This window comes from Rhinichthys klamathensis, unplaced genomic scaffold (genome assembly GCF_029890125.1).
Source record: "Rhinichthys klamathensis goyatoka isolate OS25496 unplaced genomic scaffold, OSU_Roscu_1.1 h1tg000180l_1, whole genome shotgun sequence".
Classification (NCBI taxonomy): Eukaryota; Metazoa; Chordata; class Actinopteri; order Cypriniformes; family Leuciscidae; genus Rhinichthys; species Rhinichthys klamathensis.
In genome coordinates this window covers 1,035,613-1,053,502 of record NW_026606708.1, presented here as the reverse complement: position 1 = coordinate 1,053,502, position 17,890 = coordinate 1,035,613, and the positions used below count along the sequence as shown (strand labels likewise).

Below are 17,890 nucleotides of genomic sequence, written 5' to 3'. Positions count from 1 at the left end.
CGCCAAGGTCAGACTGGAAATGACCTTAGTAGAGTCACGTGACAAATGTGTAAGGGAGGCCCCTGTGTTAAAAACTGGTAGAAAGTGGTCAGCAAAGAAATCTGTGGTAGAGGCAAAGGCTGACCTTCAAATTGGGGTTATCGTGGGACAGGTACAGCATGGAAGAGGGGGTTTTGGGCAGGGACGTGCACAGGAACTTTGTGGGGCAGTTGCTCTGACCTGAAAAAAGGGCACTACCCCCAAAACTCACGGGCTATATGAAGGAATATATTCAGTTGAATTTTGCCCATACAAATTGCCTTATCTGATCGTGTTTATGTCCAAACGCAATGCCTCATATTATGGTCTTATTATTATTTATAAAGATTGCAAACGTCAAAGATGACAGGTTTATGATATACAACTTTGTAAACAGTATACAAAATGTATTAACAATATGTGAAATGTCACCAAAATACACATGAGAAAAAGAGTTGCTCATATTATTGTTTATTGTTTTTTAATTATTATAATTTTTTTATTTTTAAATAAATAATCTGAATTGAATTGACAGATGGGAAAAAACTCGCTTCTAAAAAACAAACAAAAAAAAAACGCTTAGATTTCGGAAAAAATACAATCCTTTTTTAACCTTTTGGCTTCCCGCACATTCAATTGTGCTTTTTGCTCATCTGGGCAACTACGCATGATTTGTAGTATGATTGCGTAAAGGGAACAGGAATTCCGGTAAGGAACAGAATCGACTGCTACACCCAGTGCCGATCCTGACCTCCCTGGGGCCCTAAGCAAAATTCTGCTAAGGGGCCCTCTAGCTGACCTGTGATGTCGTGAGCTATGTAAACCATTTGCCATTGCCACAGTCACACCTGACACTTCAGCCCTCCCATACAATCCTCCCTCCTTTAAACAAAACAGTCAAAGAATAAGTACAACAATATAGAACAGAATGAGGTTCAAACACACAATATTTATTGAATAGAGTATTTTCTATAGAATGTTAAGATAATAAATGAATATTATTAAGTAAGTGAATATTAACGTAAACATAAATAAGAAGAAAATAATAAATTATAACCCTGAGCTTTGGCTTTTGGGATTAACTTTGGTTCTTTCTACAGCCTGGGCATTTTCGGCATCAGTATGATTTTTTTAATTTTATATTATGCATGTTGAAGCAATTACTGATTTATGGTTATTTACTGAGGGATGTGCATCCATATTGACCAGTATGTCCAGCTAATCAACATTTTAAATTCAATATAGCCTATAAATCAATAGTCAATCAATGTCAAATTGTCAATACATTGCTTTCTATCTTGCATAATTAGTGCAGTTGTTTAGAGTTTTTAACTACACTGAGACTAGATAATCAGTGTCTTGTTTTAAAAGTATAATGTGTACTTTGATTGGGAGTGCCATCATTCACGTGCATGTATTGTACAGTATGTCTGATCTCCACATATTTCTGCTTGAAAAATGCGAGTTTCATTTCGTGCACGCGCATTTGAACGCACGACAACACACGCGACGCGGTTATGCTTTCCGCGCAGCAGAAAACAAACACCGTTGCACTTTGTCGTTTATCAAAATCAAACGTAATAAATAATTGTATTTTACTCTCACTTTTGTCAGCCACAAAGTGATGCAAGAGATGCACTGCCTGCCCAGCTAGGTTAGCAAGACCGAAAAACATCAAACTTTGCTGACATCAAACTTAGAGAGGAGAGAACACAAGTTTACCTGATTGTTGTTCCCGCAATTCACTCTCATGGTTTTTTTCTTCCTCTTTTCGTGAATTTTCGCTTCATTTTGTCGTGGATGTTGTAGCTACACATTTGACGGCGCTTTGACCATGACACGAGATGGAGGCGTGGCCTTAAGTAATTTGCGTGGCCCTACGCCGGTCGCGTGCAGTCTATGGTCGCGTGCAGCGTTTGCCCTTCATACTGACTTTCACTTTCGGTGCCCGAATGGAAGTGAATGAGGCTTTGCGATTTTTTTTTTTTTTTTTTTTTAATATAGGCCTTTGTGAAATTCTGCATCCATTGTACGATTTAATTTTTTTCTCGGAAGGGCAACTTGAGTGAGAAGGGCAACTTGAGTGAGAAGGGCATATGGGCAGTTGCCCGGGCAACCTGAGCAACCCCCCTGTGCACGTCCCTGGTTTTGGGCTCAGTTTAGCTCCTCCTAAATGGCACAAGGCAGGCCCAGCTCAAAGGAGGAAGCTGGTAGTCAATGAGGTGCGAAAGCAGGAGGAGAGGATGAGGTGTATAAAGGCCATTTCCCAGGCCAAGCAGGGAGAGTGGATGAGATGGGAGAGTGTGGTACAACGCAAGATGGGCTGGCAAGACCTTTGGTCAATGGAAGAGAGTAGGATCAGTTTCCTTATCAGGCCAACATTATGATGTTCTCCCATCACCGCAGAACCTAAACCTCTGGGTAGGAGAGGATCCCTCTTGTCCTTTGTGTTCATCACCTGCCACATTAAGGCACATTTTGACAGGATGTAAGGTAGCTCTTAGCCAAGGTCGGTTTACTTGGCGCCATGACCAAGTATTGCGATGTTTGGCTTTAGCATTGGAAGGCAAGCGTAACATGACCAATAAGTTGTTCTAGCCTGTTCTAGCCTGTTCTAGCAAAACATTACACGCAGAAGACAATATTCCTCCGCCCAGGCGAGCAACCACCAAGAAAAGGTGTTAAAACCAATTCTCGCCCAGGACAACTGGAAGCTGCTAGGGACTGGAAAATGCTGGCTGATCTTGATCAACGGCTTATTTTTCCACCTGAGATTGCCACCACTAACCTCCGACCAGATATTGTTTTGTGGTCTGGATCAGCACGCATTGTTCAACTGATAGAGTTAACAGTGCCATGGGAGGATGCGGTAGATGAGGCATATGAGAGGAAGAAACTGCGGTATGCTCATCTGGCCACTGAAGCAGAACAGCGAGGATGGAGAGTCCAGGTAGGGATGGCTCGATACCACAATTTTGGCTTCGGTACGATACCAGAACCTAATTACCTCGGTATCGATACTAAATCGATACCACAGGTTAAAAAAAAGAAACGGCCTCAAAATTTAAGTGACACTTAAAAAAACACTGCTTGAAATTCTCCACTACCAAATATGCAAAGAAAAGGTATCAAAATGTAAAATAATAATAATAATAATTCAGTCAGGGACTCAGGGAACATACAGTAGGTTAAATTTTGAAAAGAAAAAAAACCCCTTGAAATTATACATTTAAAATAGGTTAATATCTATAATAATAGATTAACATATAATAATAATAATAGAATAATGAAATGACATGTAAACCATTAGCTGTCATGCATCAACAGAGAATTATCAACATTTATTGCATTTATTCATCTTGGTTTGGTTACTGTTTGGGTTCATATTAATGCATTGCATAAAGAACCTAATGTTAATATGCTAAAACATGTATTAGTATATTTAATTTTCTAGGTCATTTAATTACTGATTGATATAGATAAATAAATGCTATAATACTGTTAGGTCAGGTTACCTAATGAATGTTGACAAATGTTGCTTAATTGTAATATTAGTAGGCTAATATTCATACTACTATTCCCCTCTCTCTCTCTCTCTCTCTCTCTCTCTAGAGAGAGAGAGAGAGAGAGAATACATTTTTTTATTCTTTATTCATTCAAATTCAATTAATATGTTTGTTTGAAATTGCAAAAATGATGAGACCTAAACTGAATTGGTTCTAGCGTGTCATGCAAGCAGATTTGAGCTTTCGTGTTTACCGTATCATATATAATTGATAAGCTCTTATGTATGTGCGCTGTTCAGTGTTCAATAAAAGTCTAAATTAAATCAGTTGAATGATGGACTAACCTGTCGATCTCTGAACTCTTTGAACAAGTCAAGATGAGCAACTGACAAGTGCTTCGGCAGATTTGATGTGTTGCCTCCCCGTTTGCAGAGTGGTGCATTGAGATCTGTTTCTTTACTTTTCTCATTACTTTTGTAGGCAAAGTAATGCCTTATTTCAGTCATACTGCTCTCTCTATTTATTAATTTCGGGCGTGTAGAAATTCGAATGAGCTTCGTTTGATCCATCGTCTTCCTCCGTTGTCACCGTTTGCCGGTTTCGTGTGACCCGCGTCAGTTTAGGTAGCGCACTGCCGCCTAGCGGTGAACTTCGAAACAGCAGCGCATCAAATACCGAATTGAACAAAATTATGATATTGTACCGTTTCAAATATAATATATACTGGTATTTTTGCAGTACCGGTATACCGGGCATCCCTAGTCCAGGTTTATCCAGTGGAAGTGGGTTGTTGAGGATTTGTGGCACACTCTACAACCCGGTTCCTCACAGACGTCGGATTCAGTGGCCAAGAGTTGCGTCACACAGTAAAGAACTTATCTAAAGCAGCAGAAAGGAGCAGCAACTGGCTGTGGTTGAGACGGAAAGATTCTGGCTGGCTGTGTACAGGCCGCCACGCTACGGTTTCGTAGAATTCTTGAAAAACTCGAAGAGTCTGTTGGTTTATTTGTATAGTTTGCATAGTAATTACAGTTATTACATTCCGGTGTATATTGCGTGAATGAGGGTTGGTGTTTGGGCAGAGATTGTGTTTTGCGGTAGGTAGTATGCCATACGGAACCATTGCCACTGAACATACTTTAACGAAGACAGTGGGGCTCGACAGCCTTAGTCAAACGGGTTGGCGTGTATGGTTGGGTTGCGGAGAGATTGTGGTTAGGTCACGTGAACTACGAGGAAGGAGCAACCTCAGCAGCAGGAGGGATGTAAAGGTCAGTAAGCTGGGCTGAGTTGAGTGGGGGACGGAGGGAGGTTCGACTCTGGGACGCCAGAGTCACTATCGACTCTGTGTCGTGACAGGTGTCGTGGGCTAGTCGACGAAACAGAGGACGGAAGGTGCCCACTTGGAAGACCCTAGAGATGTCCCCTACTCGGCTCAATCCAGACGGTTGTCGTGCTGGTCCGCTGGGGAGACCACACTGTAGTTGCAGCCGTTGTGTGTGCTGACGCGCCAAGTACACTGCAGCCCTTAACGCCGGACAGAAGGAGATACAGATCACCATATGGAAAGAAGCGTAAATGGATGGCGAAGCATAGGTTACTGTAAAGCTACGTCTTAGTTTGTGCTTATCTTGGCGAAAGCCGAGTACAAATCAGCAAGAAGTTTTAACATCTACTCTCGTGTAATGGAAATCATGTTATGTGCAATTGAGGAATATAATCCTTCAGACAAAAAAAAAATTTGACTTGAAATTTTTGCTGTATACCACAATCAAAAACAGCTTATACAAAAGAAAAGTACATGATCATCTGTAGAGAGCACAGTCAAAATGTAACTTTTTGTGACTGGCATTGCACTGATACACACTGTGACCGTGGAGGGCAGTACAGTAAACTTACTTTTTTTTTTTAACAGCATATTGATGATAACTTGCACACAGAGGAGGGTGTGTTTTCCAGGCAAACGGCATTCTGCTCCCAAATGGTGTGAACTGAATGCAAATTCCCATTGTTAGCAAATGTTTCCATGTGAAAGAAGTTTGTCTATATAAAGAAATGCAACAAGAGGTTTAGGGTGATTTGTAACTCAAATTAGCCCTTAATGTGGAATGTATGCAGGCACTCCGCATCATGTATTTTATAATGTCAGGTTCGCATCTTCTCTCTTTATTCCAGAGCATTTGATGTCTTGTATTTATTATCTTCGAACTGATTATGAAATTGGCATGATACATTTACCTGACATAATAATTTGAATTACTCTGAAATTATTTTTTCAAGTACCGTAAAACTTCAAATAATAGCCGAGTCCCAAATAGACGCCTGTCTCTTTTACACGCCTGGTGTGGCTGCAGGTTTGGGTAAATAAAGGCCGGTCTCAAATAGAGGCCGGGTCTGTTTTTTAGTTTCGGGTTGTATTTAATCCTCTAAACCCGTCAGACCGTCCGCTTTTTGGCGGCCGCCAAAGCAAATTGTTGTCACTCCAAAGCCTTTTTTGATCGGTGAGTGATGTAGAATAGACTGACTGCTGCGCTTGACAGGGCGCACGAGCAGAGAGAGCGCCCCGGCTGCGCGCGCGCACTCTCACGTCTTCAAACAACACGAGCGCTGTCTTGCTCTCTCTCCCTCGCGCAGATTAATCAAAATCAATTCACACGATAGTAAAAGGTCGTAAGACCGCAGTTTCACGTGGAGCATTTGGAGATTTTTAGAGTTTAGAGACAGGCCTATACACTCAATGAACAACATCTCAAATCTCAATACTAAATTATAAAGGCCTGTCTCATATAGACGCCTGTCTCAAATACAAGCCGGTGCAGTTCGACGATTTGGGAAAATAAAAGCCCGGGCTACTTTTTGAAGTTTTACGGTAGATTAAGTGAAGTCTTATCTGCGTCCAGGGTTAAGTGCATACTAGATCCCAGTTCAGATGGAGTGTGAGGCACATCTGGTGGGATTCTAGATTCCTGACTAACTGCTTGACTAAGTTGTTATGCAGTCGCAAATATGGGACTAGTTAAAAATACTTTTAAGGTAATAGCAAGTGTTAAAGCTGCATTATCTTAATGTACTAGTCATAACCTCTGGCTATTGTTCGGGCTTTAACTAAGTTGTTATATGGCCGACTGTAGGAGGCTACATGGGTACTTTTTAACAATAGCAAGTGTGACTGGCGAGTTTGTGATCATGAGGTCCGCGTATAAATACGGCCGGAGCGAGACTCTCTGAGCGACATTAATGAACGGGTAAAATATAAAGTAAAGAGCTAAACAAAACAATCAAATGTATTGCTAAACTATTATATAATTGACCAATAACCAATTGGCAATCTAACCTAAATTCGAGGTTGTGATAAAAGCTCAAAAGGAAATTAAATTACTTCAGTAACGCGCAGAGACCTTCACCTGCTCTATCGGATGCTGACATAGGGCAAATCTAGACGGGCTTACATATCCAATGTTTTTTAGGTAATGCTTTATCTAGGTGTTGTCACATGGCTTTTTATTCACCCAGATAAGAGTACAGATAGTCCTATTTGTCTGTAATATAATCTTTCTCTTTGTTTGTATTTCAGCCACTTGCCACGTCTGCATGCGTGTTTAGAAAGCAGTGATGTGGACTTCAGGATCGCTGTGGGAGAGACCATTGCTCTGCTGTATGAACTGGGCCGTGACATCGATCAGGTGTGTATTGTGTAGTGTTGAATAGGTTTGAGTGTCAGGATGATGGGAGCGTATATAATATGTGTTGTGCCTCAGGAGTTCGAGTACGAGGACTGCGATGCATTGTGTGACAGTCTAAAGAGTCTAGCGACTGATGGAAACAAACATCGTGCTAAAAACGACCGCAGGAAACAGCGCTCAATCTTCAGAGAGGTGCTGCACTACATTGAGGTGAAAGGAGAACTGCAACTGAGGCTTTTTTATTTTTAAATAACGTCAGTTAATTACATTCAGATATTTTATAGCTACATTGCATACTGTGCTAATTATCCGTGTTGATCCAGGACTGTCATAGATGATTATGGTTTAAAAATGTACATACACCAGACCAATCATTCCCTTCCATTTTCAGAATGAAGATTTCACAGAGGAGAAGATCCAGTTTGGGATTGAGGCCATCTACATTGATGGCTGGATGCGCCACAGGATTTATGATGCCTTTAAGGAGGTGCTCGAGTCTGGAGTCAGACACCACCTACAAGTGAGGAGGACCAATTGCAACTCACTGTTGGCATACATAACACTATGTAGTACTGGAGAAAAATCTAGATTTTATTCCGATTAATATTTGTTTAAATGGTTTCTTAAAATCCAAGTTTGATCTTTTAATCTATACACATAAAAAACAAATGAGAAAATCATTGTTTTATAGTGCTCTCTAGCAGCAGTTCTTAACAGTTTTGACTCCAATGCCTCCCCATTGTCTAGAATAATATTTGAAGACCCCTGCATATAGGTTAATAGTTTTCATCTGGTACATAATAATTAAAAAATATTCTGTTAAAATAATAATTAAAATTTGCAAGTTTAAGAATTCCAGAAAAGCTGAATCTTTTTCAGCGATCCCCCCTCTTTTTAACCATTGATTTTACATGACTTTTCCAGTTGTTTGTTTCACTAGATAAGGATAATTTACGTGTCATTTCCATATATATATATATATATATATATTAGTGCTGGGCAAGTTAACGCGTTATCGCGTTAACGCATTTATTAATTAATGCCGACAATTTATCGCGCGTTAACGCAGTTTTTTTAAATTATTATTATTTTGAAAGTCCGTTGCTCACTGGCTCTGAATACACCATGATCAAACCATGATCACAGGAGGGATGGGATGTTGGTCAGCCAGCAAACAACCCACCCAAACAAGCAGTGGAGAGGCTTTGGCAGGTTCTCTCAGGTGAACAGAAAGGGAGACAGCGCTCCGCGAGTGAATGACAGGCGCTCTATGGATAGTAACCATGGCAACGGCTACTGTGCGCTACGCAGCTGTAGCCTTTTTAACTTAAATTAAAATTATTAGAGATGCACCGATTGATCGGCTGGTGACCGGAATCGGCCGATTTTCACGTGATCGGCCATGATCGCCGACCGGCCGGTCAGTCTGACATAATCCGATTTTATGCCGGTCAAATGCACTCGGGCGCCGCATGATTAACATCGCGCAACATCATCAGCATTACACGTGCACACGAAACGCGCACATGTAGGAAACCTCATGAATTACGGGCGTTTCACACCGCAAGCGGGAGCAGCGCGTTTTTTTAGTTTTTTTGTTTGGCGTGCATGTTAATCAATGAGTGCATTCACACCGGGAGCAGGAGCAGCGCGTGAGCGTCGAGCAGGGGCGTCGCGTGAGCAACAGTGAAGCGCGGGTTTCGGCGCCGATCGAGTCCATTTGTGCTGCGCTCAATTTAAGTGAAAGCACACTTTTGATGGACAAAATAAATATGATTTCATCCAAAAAGTGCCCAAAATGCACAGAATTTGCATGTCTGGTGTGTTTTAACAAGAACTGAAGTAGGCTGGCTATGTCAGAAAGAAAATGAAGAGACAAAAATATTTATAGAAAATGTACCCATTTAAACTTGTTTTTATTATTTCCCAATCGTTTCCCTGCACATGCCCCACTTGTCCTGTTTAGCTTGGCTGGACATGTGTCAGATGAGAGAAGAACTGTTTGAGAAATATAACTTGCCATTGATGTACAAGTGATTGCAATAGGCCTGTGTGTGTGTGTGTGAGAGAGAGAAATATCTTTATACTGCAAGGCAATATTTATTTTATTTTTATTTGTTATTTATATATTATTTTATTGTCATTACCTGTTTTCATAAAGAAGTTTAGTTTGCTAAATATCAAATTGTTTTAGTTGGATATTGGATGTGAAAAGGAAATGGTTCTTCCATAACACTGCACTTTAGATGTGTGTGAATTTCCCACACCAGGATTATCTGTTCAAAAAAAATGTTCTATCCAAAATGTTCTATTAAAGAGAAGATAGAAAATAAATATTTGTGTGTGCTGTAAAGTGGTATGAAAAAATGAAATCCCAATCGGCTAAAATCGGTATCGGCAGGTCAAACTCAAGGAAAAATCGGAATCGGGATCGGCCTAGAAAATTGTAATCGGTGCATCTCTAAAAATTATACATAAGGGCCGTTACATAGTCAACGCGAGCAAGGAACGCGAGCTACACGCTCCTTTTCATAGTACGCAAGCAGACGCAAGCGTCACCGGCGATGCGTGAAATGCAATACACCGATCGCGCAACAGGGGGTACTAGAGTCGGGTCACGTGATATTCAGATCAAAATGGCAACTGAAGAGGAGTGCATATTGCTGATTTTACATCGGCGGCAACAAAGTATGTATACGAACAAGCTCGCATAACTTTTCCTCTTCGCCCGCCATTGTATTCAAATCTTCTTCTTCTGTAAACATAATAATATACCTTTTTATGTACATTACTTGCAATGTCGCCCCCACCGACAACGCATAGAATTGTGTGCATCGGCGCGTCGTGTATCAAAAACTAGGATGACACATTTGGCTACGCATCGACGCATAATGGCGGCTGAAGCGTAGCGATGTGTAGCCTTGCGCACGCGTATGCGTACCGATGCGTTGACTATGTAAGGGCCCTAACTTTACCTGATAGGCCTGCGTTTAGTTTAGCGGGGATGCTCTGCCATGTGAATTCCCTCCTGTTGATGTCCTGATAACTATTTAGATTCTGGAAACTCACAAACAGTGAGCCGAGGATCAGTCTCTTCCAATGAGCAATCGGAGCAACGCTGCGCGTCGTGTACAAAAAGTTAGACAATTCAACTTCGGCAACGCGCGGGCGCGTGCGTGAGGCGAGCATGACCGCAACAGTTTCACAGGAACGCACCCGCTTGTCGCTGCACCTGTGCTCGACCACTTCACCTCACTCTAGGCTGATTTATACTTCTGTGTCGGACCTACACCGGAGCCTCTACGCTATAGACTACGCGTTGGTTTTCATTTATATATCTGCGTCGTTGTCCGCGTTGATGCGCAATTACACATGCAGAGGGAGAGTGTGAAACCCGGGGAGCGGTTCTAGCAATCACAGCGCTTGCGGTACGCGTAGAATTGACGTTACATTTTTGGAGAGATGCACGTCAGGGTACGCGCGCTACACAGCTACGGCGTGAGTTCGACGCAGAAGTATAAATTGGGCTTTACCTCTGTTTAATGTACTCTTTTACGTGGGAAACCATGGCATGCCATGACCAAACCTAAGCTGCTATCAGAGAAGTAACGTTGGTCGACTTATATCTGTAGTAGTGATCATGACCCTTTGACTACATAGACTGCTTCTGCTGCTCCCTGATACAAGATACCTGTTCAGAAAAGAAAAAAAGAAAACAAGAAAACTGGACTCGTTTTAACAAGCTAGATAAAAGGTAATACCCTGGCAGTGGCAAATAGCTTTGTTTAAATATTTGATTTGATTACATTAATGTTTAAGTTGAGATTTACAATAAATATTTTATTGATACTGTGTAAAGGGAATACTGCTGGTATAAAAGCACCTTATTTGTTTAAAGTTTTTGCAAACCACATGTTGTTGCACTTTTGTAGCAGTAGATTTAAATCGAAAGTGCGCAATACACTACTTTAGAATTCATTATTCAATTTTGCGCGTAACAATGCGATTAATCGCAAGAAAATCATGCGATTAATCGCGATTACAAATTTTTAATCGTTGCCCAGCACTAATATATATATATGGATAATTTACGTATCATTTCCATATATATATATATATATATATATATATATATATATATATTAGTGCTGGGCAACGATTAAAAAATTTTATCGCGATTAATCGCATGATTTTCTTGCGATTAATCGCGATTAATCGCATTGTTATGCGCAAAATTGAATAATGAATTCTAAAGTAGTGTATTGCGCACTTTTGATTTAAATGTACTGCTACAAAAGTGCAATAACATGTGGTTTGCAAAAACTTTAAACAAATAAGGTGCTTTTATACCAGCAGTATTCCCTTTACACAGTATCAATAAAATATTTCATGTAAATCTCAACTTAAACATTAATGTAATCAAATCAAATATTTAAACAAAGCTATTTGCCACTGCCAGGGCATTACCTTTTATCTAGCTTGTTAAAAGAGTCCAGTTTTCTTGTTGTTGTTTTTTCTGAACAGGTATCTTGTATCAGGGAGCAGCAGAAACAGTCTATGTAGTCAAAGGGTCATGATCACTACTACAGAAATAAGTCGACCAACGTTACTTCTCTGATAGCAGCTTAGGTTTGGTCATGGCATGCCATGGTTTCCCACGTAAGATTACATTAAACAGAGGTAAAGCCAATTTATACTTCTGCGTCGAACTCACGCCGTAGCTGTGTAGCGCGCGTACCCTGACGTGCATCTCTCCAAGCGCTGTGATTGCTAGAACCGCTCCCCGGGTTTCACTCTCCCTCTGCATGTGTAATTGCGCGTCAACGCGGACAACGACGCAGATATATAAATGAAAACCAACGCGTAGTCTATAGCGTAGAGGCTCCGGCGTAGGTCCGACGCAGAAGTATAAATCAGCCTAGAGTGAGGTGAAGTGGTCGAGCACAGGTGCAGCGACAAGCGGGTGCGTTCCTGTGAAACTGTTGCGGTCATGCCCGCCTCACGCTCGCGCCCGCGCGTTGCCGAAGTGGAATTGTCTAACTTTTTGTACACGACGCGCAGCACAAATCATTGGAAGAGAGAGTGATCCTCGGCTCGCTGTTTGTGAGTTTCCAGAATCTAAATAGTTATCAGGACATCAACAGGAGGGAATTCACATGGCAGAGCATCCCCGCTAAACTAAACGCAGGCCTATCAGGTAAAGTTATGTATAATTTTAATTTAAGTTAAGAAGGCTACAGCTGCGTAGCGCACAGAAGCCGGTGCCATGGTTACTATCTATAGAGCGCCTGTCATTCACTCGCGGAGCGCTGTCTCCCTTTCTGTTCACCTGAGAGAACCTGCCAAAGCCTCTCCACTGCTTGTTTGTGTGGGTTATTTGCTGGCTGACCAACATCCCACCCCTCCTGTGATCATGGTTTGACTGTAGGCCTATGTGTATTCAGAGCCAGTGAGCAACGGACTTTCAAAATAATAATAAAAAAAAACTGCGTTAACGCGCGATAAAAAAATTGTCGGCATTAATTAATAAATGCGTTAACGCGATAATAACGCGTTAACTTGCCCAGCACTAATATATATATATATATATATATATATATACACTCACCGGCCACTTTATTAGGTACACCTGTCCAACTGCTCGTTAACACTTAATTTCTAAGCAGCCAATCACATGGCGGCAACTCAGTGCATTTAGGCATGTAGACATGGTCAAGACAATCTCCTGCAGTTCAAACCGAGCATCAGTATGGGGAAGAAAGTTGATTTGAGTGACTTTGAACGTGGCATGATTGTTGGTGCCAGAAGGGCTGGTCTGAGTATTTCAGAAACTGCTAATCTACTGGGATTTTCCCGCACAACCATCTCTAGGGTTTACAGAGAATGGTCCGAAAAAGAAAAAACATCCAGTGAGCGGCAGTTCTGTGGGCGGAAATGCCTTGTTGATGCCAGAGGTCAGAGGAGAATGGCCAGACTGGTTCGAGCTGATAGAAGGGCAACAGTGACTGAAATAACCACTCGTTACAACCGAGGTATGCAGCAAAGCATTTGTGAAGCCACAACACGCACAACCTTGAGGCGGATGGGCTACAACAGCAGAAGACTCCACCGGGTACCACTCATCTCCACTACAAATAGGAAAAAGAGGCTACAATTTGCAAGAGCTCACCAAAATTGAACAGTTGAAGACTGGAAAAATGTTGCCTGGTCTGATGAGTCTCGATTTCTGTTGAGACATTCAGATGTTAGAGTCAGAATTTGGCGTAAACAGAATGAGAACATGGAACCATCATGCCTTGTTACCACTGTGCAGGCTGGTGGTGGTGGTGTAATGGTGTGGGGGATGTTTTCCTGGCACACTTTAGGCCCCTTAGTGCCAATTGGGCATCGTTTAAATGCCACGGCCTACCTGAGCATTGTTTCTGACCATGTCCATCCCTTTATGGCCACCATGTACCCATCCTCTGATGGCTACTTCCACCATGTCACAAAGCTCTAATCATTTCAAATTGGTTTCTTGAACATGACAATGAGTTCACTGTACTAAAATGGCCTCCACAGTCACCAGATCTCAACCCAATAGAGCATCTTTGGGATGTGGTGGAACGGGAGATTCGCATCATGGATGTGCAGCCGACAAATCTGCGGCAACTGTGTGATGCCATCATGGCAATATGGACCAAACTCCCTGAGGAATGCTTCCAGCACCTTGTTGAATCTATGCCACGAAGAATTGAGGCAGTTCTGAAGGCAAAAGGGGGTCCAACCCGTTACTAGCATGGGGTACCTAATAAAGTGGCCGGTGAGTGTATATATACACTCACCTAAAGGATAATTAGGAACACCTGTTCAATTTCTCATGAATGCAATTATCTAATCAACCAATCACATGGCAGTTGCTTCAATGTATTTAGGGGTGTGGTCCTGGTCAAGACAATCTCCTGAACTCCAAACTGAATGTCAGACTGGGAAAGAAAGGTGATTTAAGCAATTTTGAGCGTGCCATGGTTGTTGGTGCCAGACGGGCCGGTCTGAGTATTTCACTATCTGCTCAGTTACTGGGATTTTCACGCACAACCATTTCTAGGGTTTACAAAGAATGGTGTGAAAAGGGAAAAACATCCAGTATGCGGCAGTCCTGTGGGCGAAAATGCCTTGTTGATGCTAGAGGTCAGAGGAGAATGGGCCGACTGATTCAAGCTGATAGAAGAGCAACTTTGACTGAAATAACCACTCGTTACAACCGAGGTATGCAGCAAAGCATTTGTGAAGCCACAACACGCACAACCTTGAGGCGAATGGGCTACAACAGCAGAAACCCCACCGGGTACCACTCATCTCCACTACAAATAGAAAAAAGAGGCTACAATTTGCAAGAGCTCACCAAAATTGGACAGTTGAAGACTGGAAAAATGTTGCCTGGTCTTATGAGTCTCGATTTCTGTTGAGACATTCAGATGGTTGAGTCAGAATTTGGCGTAAACAGAATGAGAACATGGATCCATCATGCCTTGTTACCACTGTGCAGGCTGGTGGTGGTGGTGTAATGGTGTGGGGGATGTTTTCTTGGCACACTTTAGGCCCCTTAGTGCCAATTGGGCATCGTTTAAATGCCACGGCCTACCTGAGCATTATTTCTGACCATGTCCATCCCTTTATGGCAACCATGTACCCTTCCTCTGATGGCTACTTCCAGCAGGATAATGCACCATGTCACAAAGCTCGAATCATTTCAAATTGGTTTCTTGAACATGACAATGAATTCACTGTACTAAAATGGCCCCCACAGTCACCAGATCTCAACCCAATAGAGCATCTTTGGGATGTGGATGAACGGGAGCTTCGTGCCCTGGATGTCCATCCCACAAATCTCCATCAACTGCAAGATGCTATCCTATCAATATGGACCAACATTTCTAAAGAATGCTTTCAGCACCTTGTTGAATCAATGCCACGTAGAATTAAGGCAGTTCTGAAGGCGAAACGGGGTCAAGCACAGTATTAGTATGGTGTTCCTAATAATCCTTTAGGTGAGTGTGTGTGTGTGTGTATATATATATATATATATATATATATATATATATATATATATACACTAGGGGTGGAACGGTACACAGAAGTCACGGTTCGGTTCATACCTCGGTTCAGATATCACGGTTCGGTACGATTTCGGTACAATGGAGGAAAAAGCAAAACAAAAATGCAGAAGGCATTGTATTTTTTAAATAAGCTTTATTAATAAAGGCATAGAACCAGTTTATTTGTAGTGCACTGACAATAGTTTTATATAATTAGTTTATTAATTAAATTAATAAAAAGACAAAAAGACCTTGCGATATGTTTGGTAATTGTACTATTAATTTAAAATTATTTTGCTATATTTCAGATCAATATATTTGTTTTCCTTAATTTTAATTAACATTATTAATTGACAATGTAACATTATTCTCATCTGAATTATGAATAATTGATTTCTGTATAAAATAATACTACCATTAAAAACATTCGATTTTCTTTTTTTAATCAATGTAGAATGTGTAAGATTAGTGCTCCGAGGACAAGAAATGAAAACCAATGCAATATGACGAATGTCCAAAAGATGGGACCCACAGACTATTTTGAAATGGAGTTGGATAAATATGTTTTGCTTTTAAAACAGTGTGTGTGTGTGTGTGATTTTGGTTGGGTAACAGTTGTAGGTTACAGTTTGACAAGAGTTTACAGTGTGACAAAAGCACAATGTTGTGTTTTATTGCGAGTGTACACAAATATAAGTAAACACTTTGCAGGTTTAATGATCTGTATGAACAAAATGACTGAGTATGTTTTTTATGTTTCCACTGTTCGATCACGCGCCTCTCTCTCTCTCTCTCTCTCTCACTCTCTCTCTCTCACTCACACACACACACACACAGTTCGATCGCGCCCGCGCGCCTCTCTCTCTCACACACACACTTACACACACACTTACACACACACTTACACACACACACACACACACACACACACACTCCAGCATTGCAATCTTGACATCGCAGCCTGTTCATTATGCGGTCACGGTCACACCAAACGCGAATAGAGCGTCAAATTCGCGTCTAGTTCGACGCTAGTCCAAAGCGAATAGGACGCAAAGTTTGAAGTGAACGCGCGTTCAGAGCTAAGCCGATGGTACATATTATGTGTCCCTAAAGAATCCGCATATCTAACAGTAGTTCCGCATTGCATTAATTAATTTGCACGCGAGTTTTATTTATTTGTAGGCTATACCGTGTATTCTCCGTGTAAATTCGTGCACCGAACCGTGACGCCCGTACCGTTTCGGTTCGATACGAATACATGTACCGTTCCACCCCTAATATACACACAGTGTGGGGTGTAATTACATTACTAAGTAATTAATTACATGTTAAAATGTATTTTGATGTAACATGATTCCCTAAAATTCTTCGGTCATTTCATGAATAAATTATTCAATTTTTTTATTTGAAAAAATTAAAACAGCCGTTTTATGGCAATTTTTGTATAGCCCCTTTCACACAGAGATTCCGGAAAATACACGGATAAAGTGACCCGGGATTTGACCCGGGTTCGTTTGATTTTGCTTCATTCACACTGCCAGTGATTTGCCGGAATCAGAGAGCGCGTTCACACACAACCGTGTATGTTCCGGAAAGACGCGTGACGTTGGATGTGACGGGTCTCTACTTCAGTCCAGTTTGCAGACGTTTTTTCGTTCTTTCTTGTATCGATGACGAACACAAACTTTCCTCTAGAGTAACTGAGTCGCACGATAACTACGTCATTGCAAAGGCTCGTGAATCATCACTACGACCACGGCATTGGTTCTGGCTTTCGTTCACACAGCGCGCGTTCCGGGTCTGAACACGGCAATGTTACTAGGTCCCCAACCCGGCATCGATCCCGGCATCAATCCCGGGTCGTGTTTGCGTTCACACAGAAGGCACTCTGGCAATTTGCCGGCAATTTGCCGGGTTCAAAGCGCTGTGTGAAAGGGGCTTATGGTTCACCTGGTCAGGGTTGATAAGGGATTTAGAAAGTAATTAGTATTGAGTAATGCAATACTTTCTAGAGGGAGTAATTAGTAATCTAATTAAGTAATCTAATTCATTATTAATTTGTTAAATTTTTAGAGTAACTTGTCCAACACTGAGATATATACATTATGTATGTGTATATAATATTATTATTATTATTATTATTATTATTATTATTATTATTATTGTTATTTTAATGCTTGTTTTGTCTTGATTTAAAATAATTTTAAGTCATCTTGAGGCCCCCTTTGAAGTTTGCTGAGCTTCCGCAGTGTGCCCCAGGGCCTGTGGTAGAGGACTGCTATAAAGTGTTTATTATAAAGAATTTTTGTATCTGTTTGTATAGTTTAATCCTTTGCTGAGGGATATTTTTGGACTTGGACCTCCTCTCATCCTGGATGCATCTGTTAAAGCCAGCAGGATCTCCCGCACAGAGAGGGTAATCTCTCGTCTTTTCATTTATTAATGTAATATATCACACATACTGTGACACTTGACATCATAAAAAGTCTTAGTTTGCTGTCAGATTCAGTTAATTTTGTGAACTGTCTGTCAAGACAATTCATGCAAATAAAAGCAGCACCCTTTATTCTAAATTTAAGTTTTTGCACGCATATTTATGTAACTT

At 41.2% G+C, this 17,890-nt stretch overlaps 1 protein-coding gene across 2 annotated transcripts in view; it reads left to right on the top strand.

The window, feature by feature from the left end:
• ifrd2 (interferon-related developmental regulator 2) overlaps positions 1 to 17,890 on the top strand; it is a 34,678-nt gene that overhangs the window by 16,125 nt on the left and 663 nt on the right. For both annotated transcript variants that reach the window (XM_056260889.1, XM_056260888.1), the window contains 4 exons: positions 7,099 to 7,207; positions 7,283 to 7,417; positions 7,599 to 7,727; positions 17,609 to 17,701. In XM_056260889.1, coding sequence (XP_056116864.1) covers positions 7,099 to 7,207; positions 7,283 to 7,417; positions 7,599 to 7,727; positions 17,609 to 17,701 — 466 coding nt within the window. The remainder of the gene's footprint in view (positions 1 to 7,098; positions 7,208 to 7,282; positions 7,418 to 7,598; positions 7,728 to 17,608; positions 17,702 to 17,890) is intronic.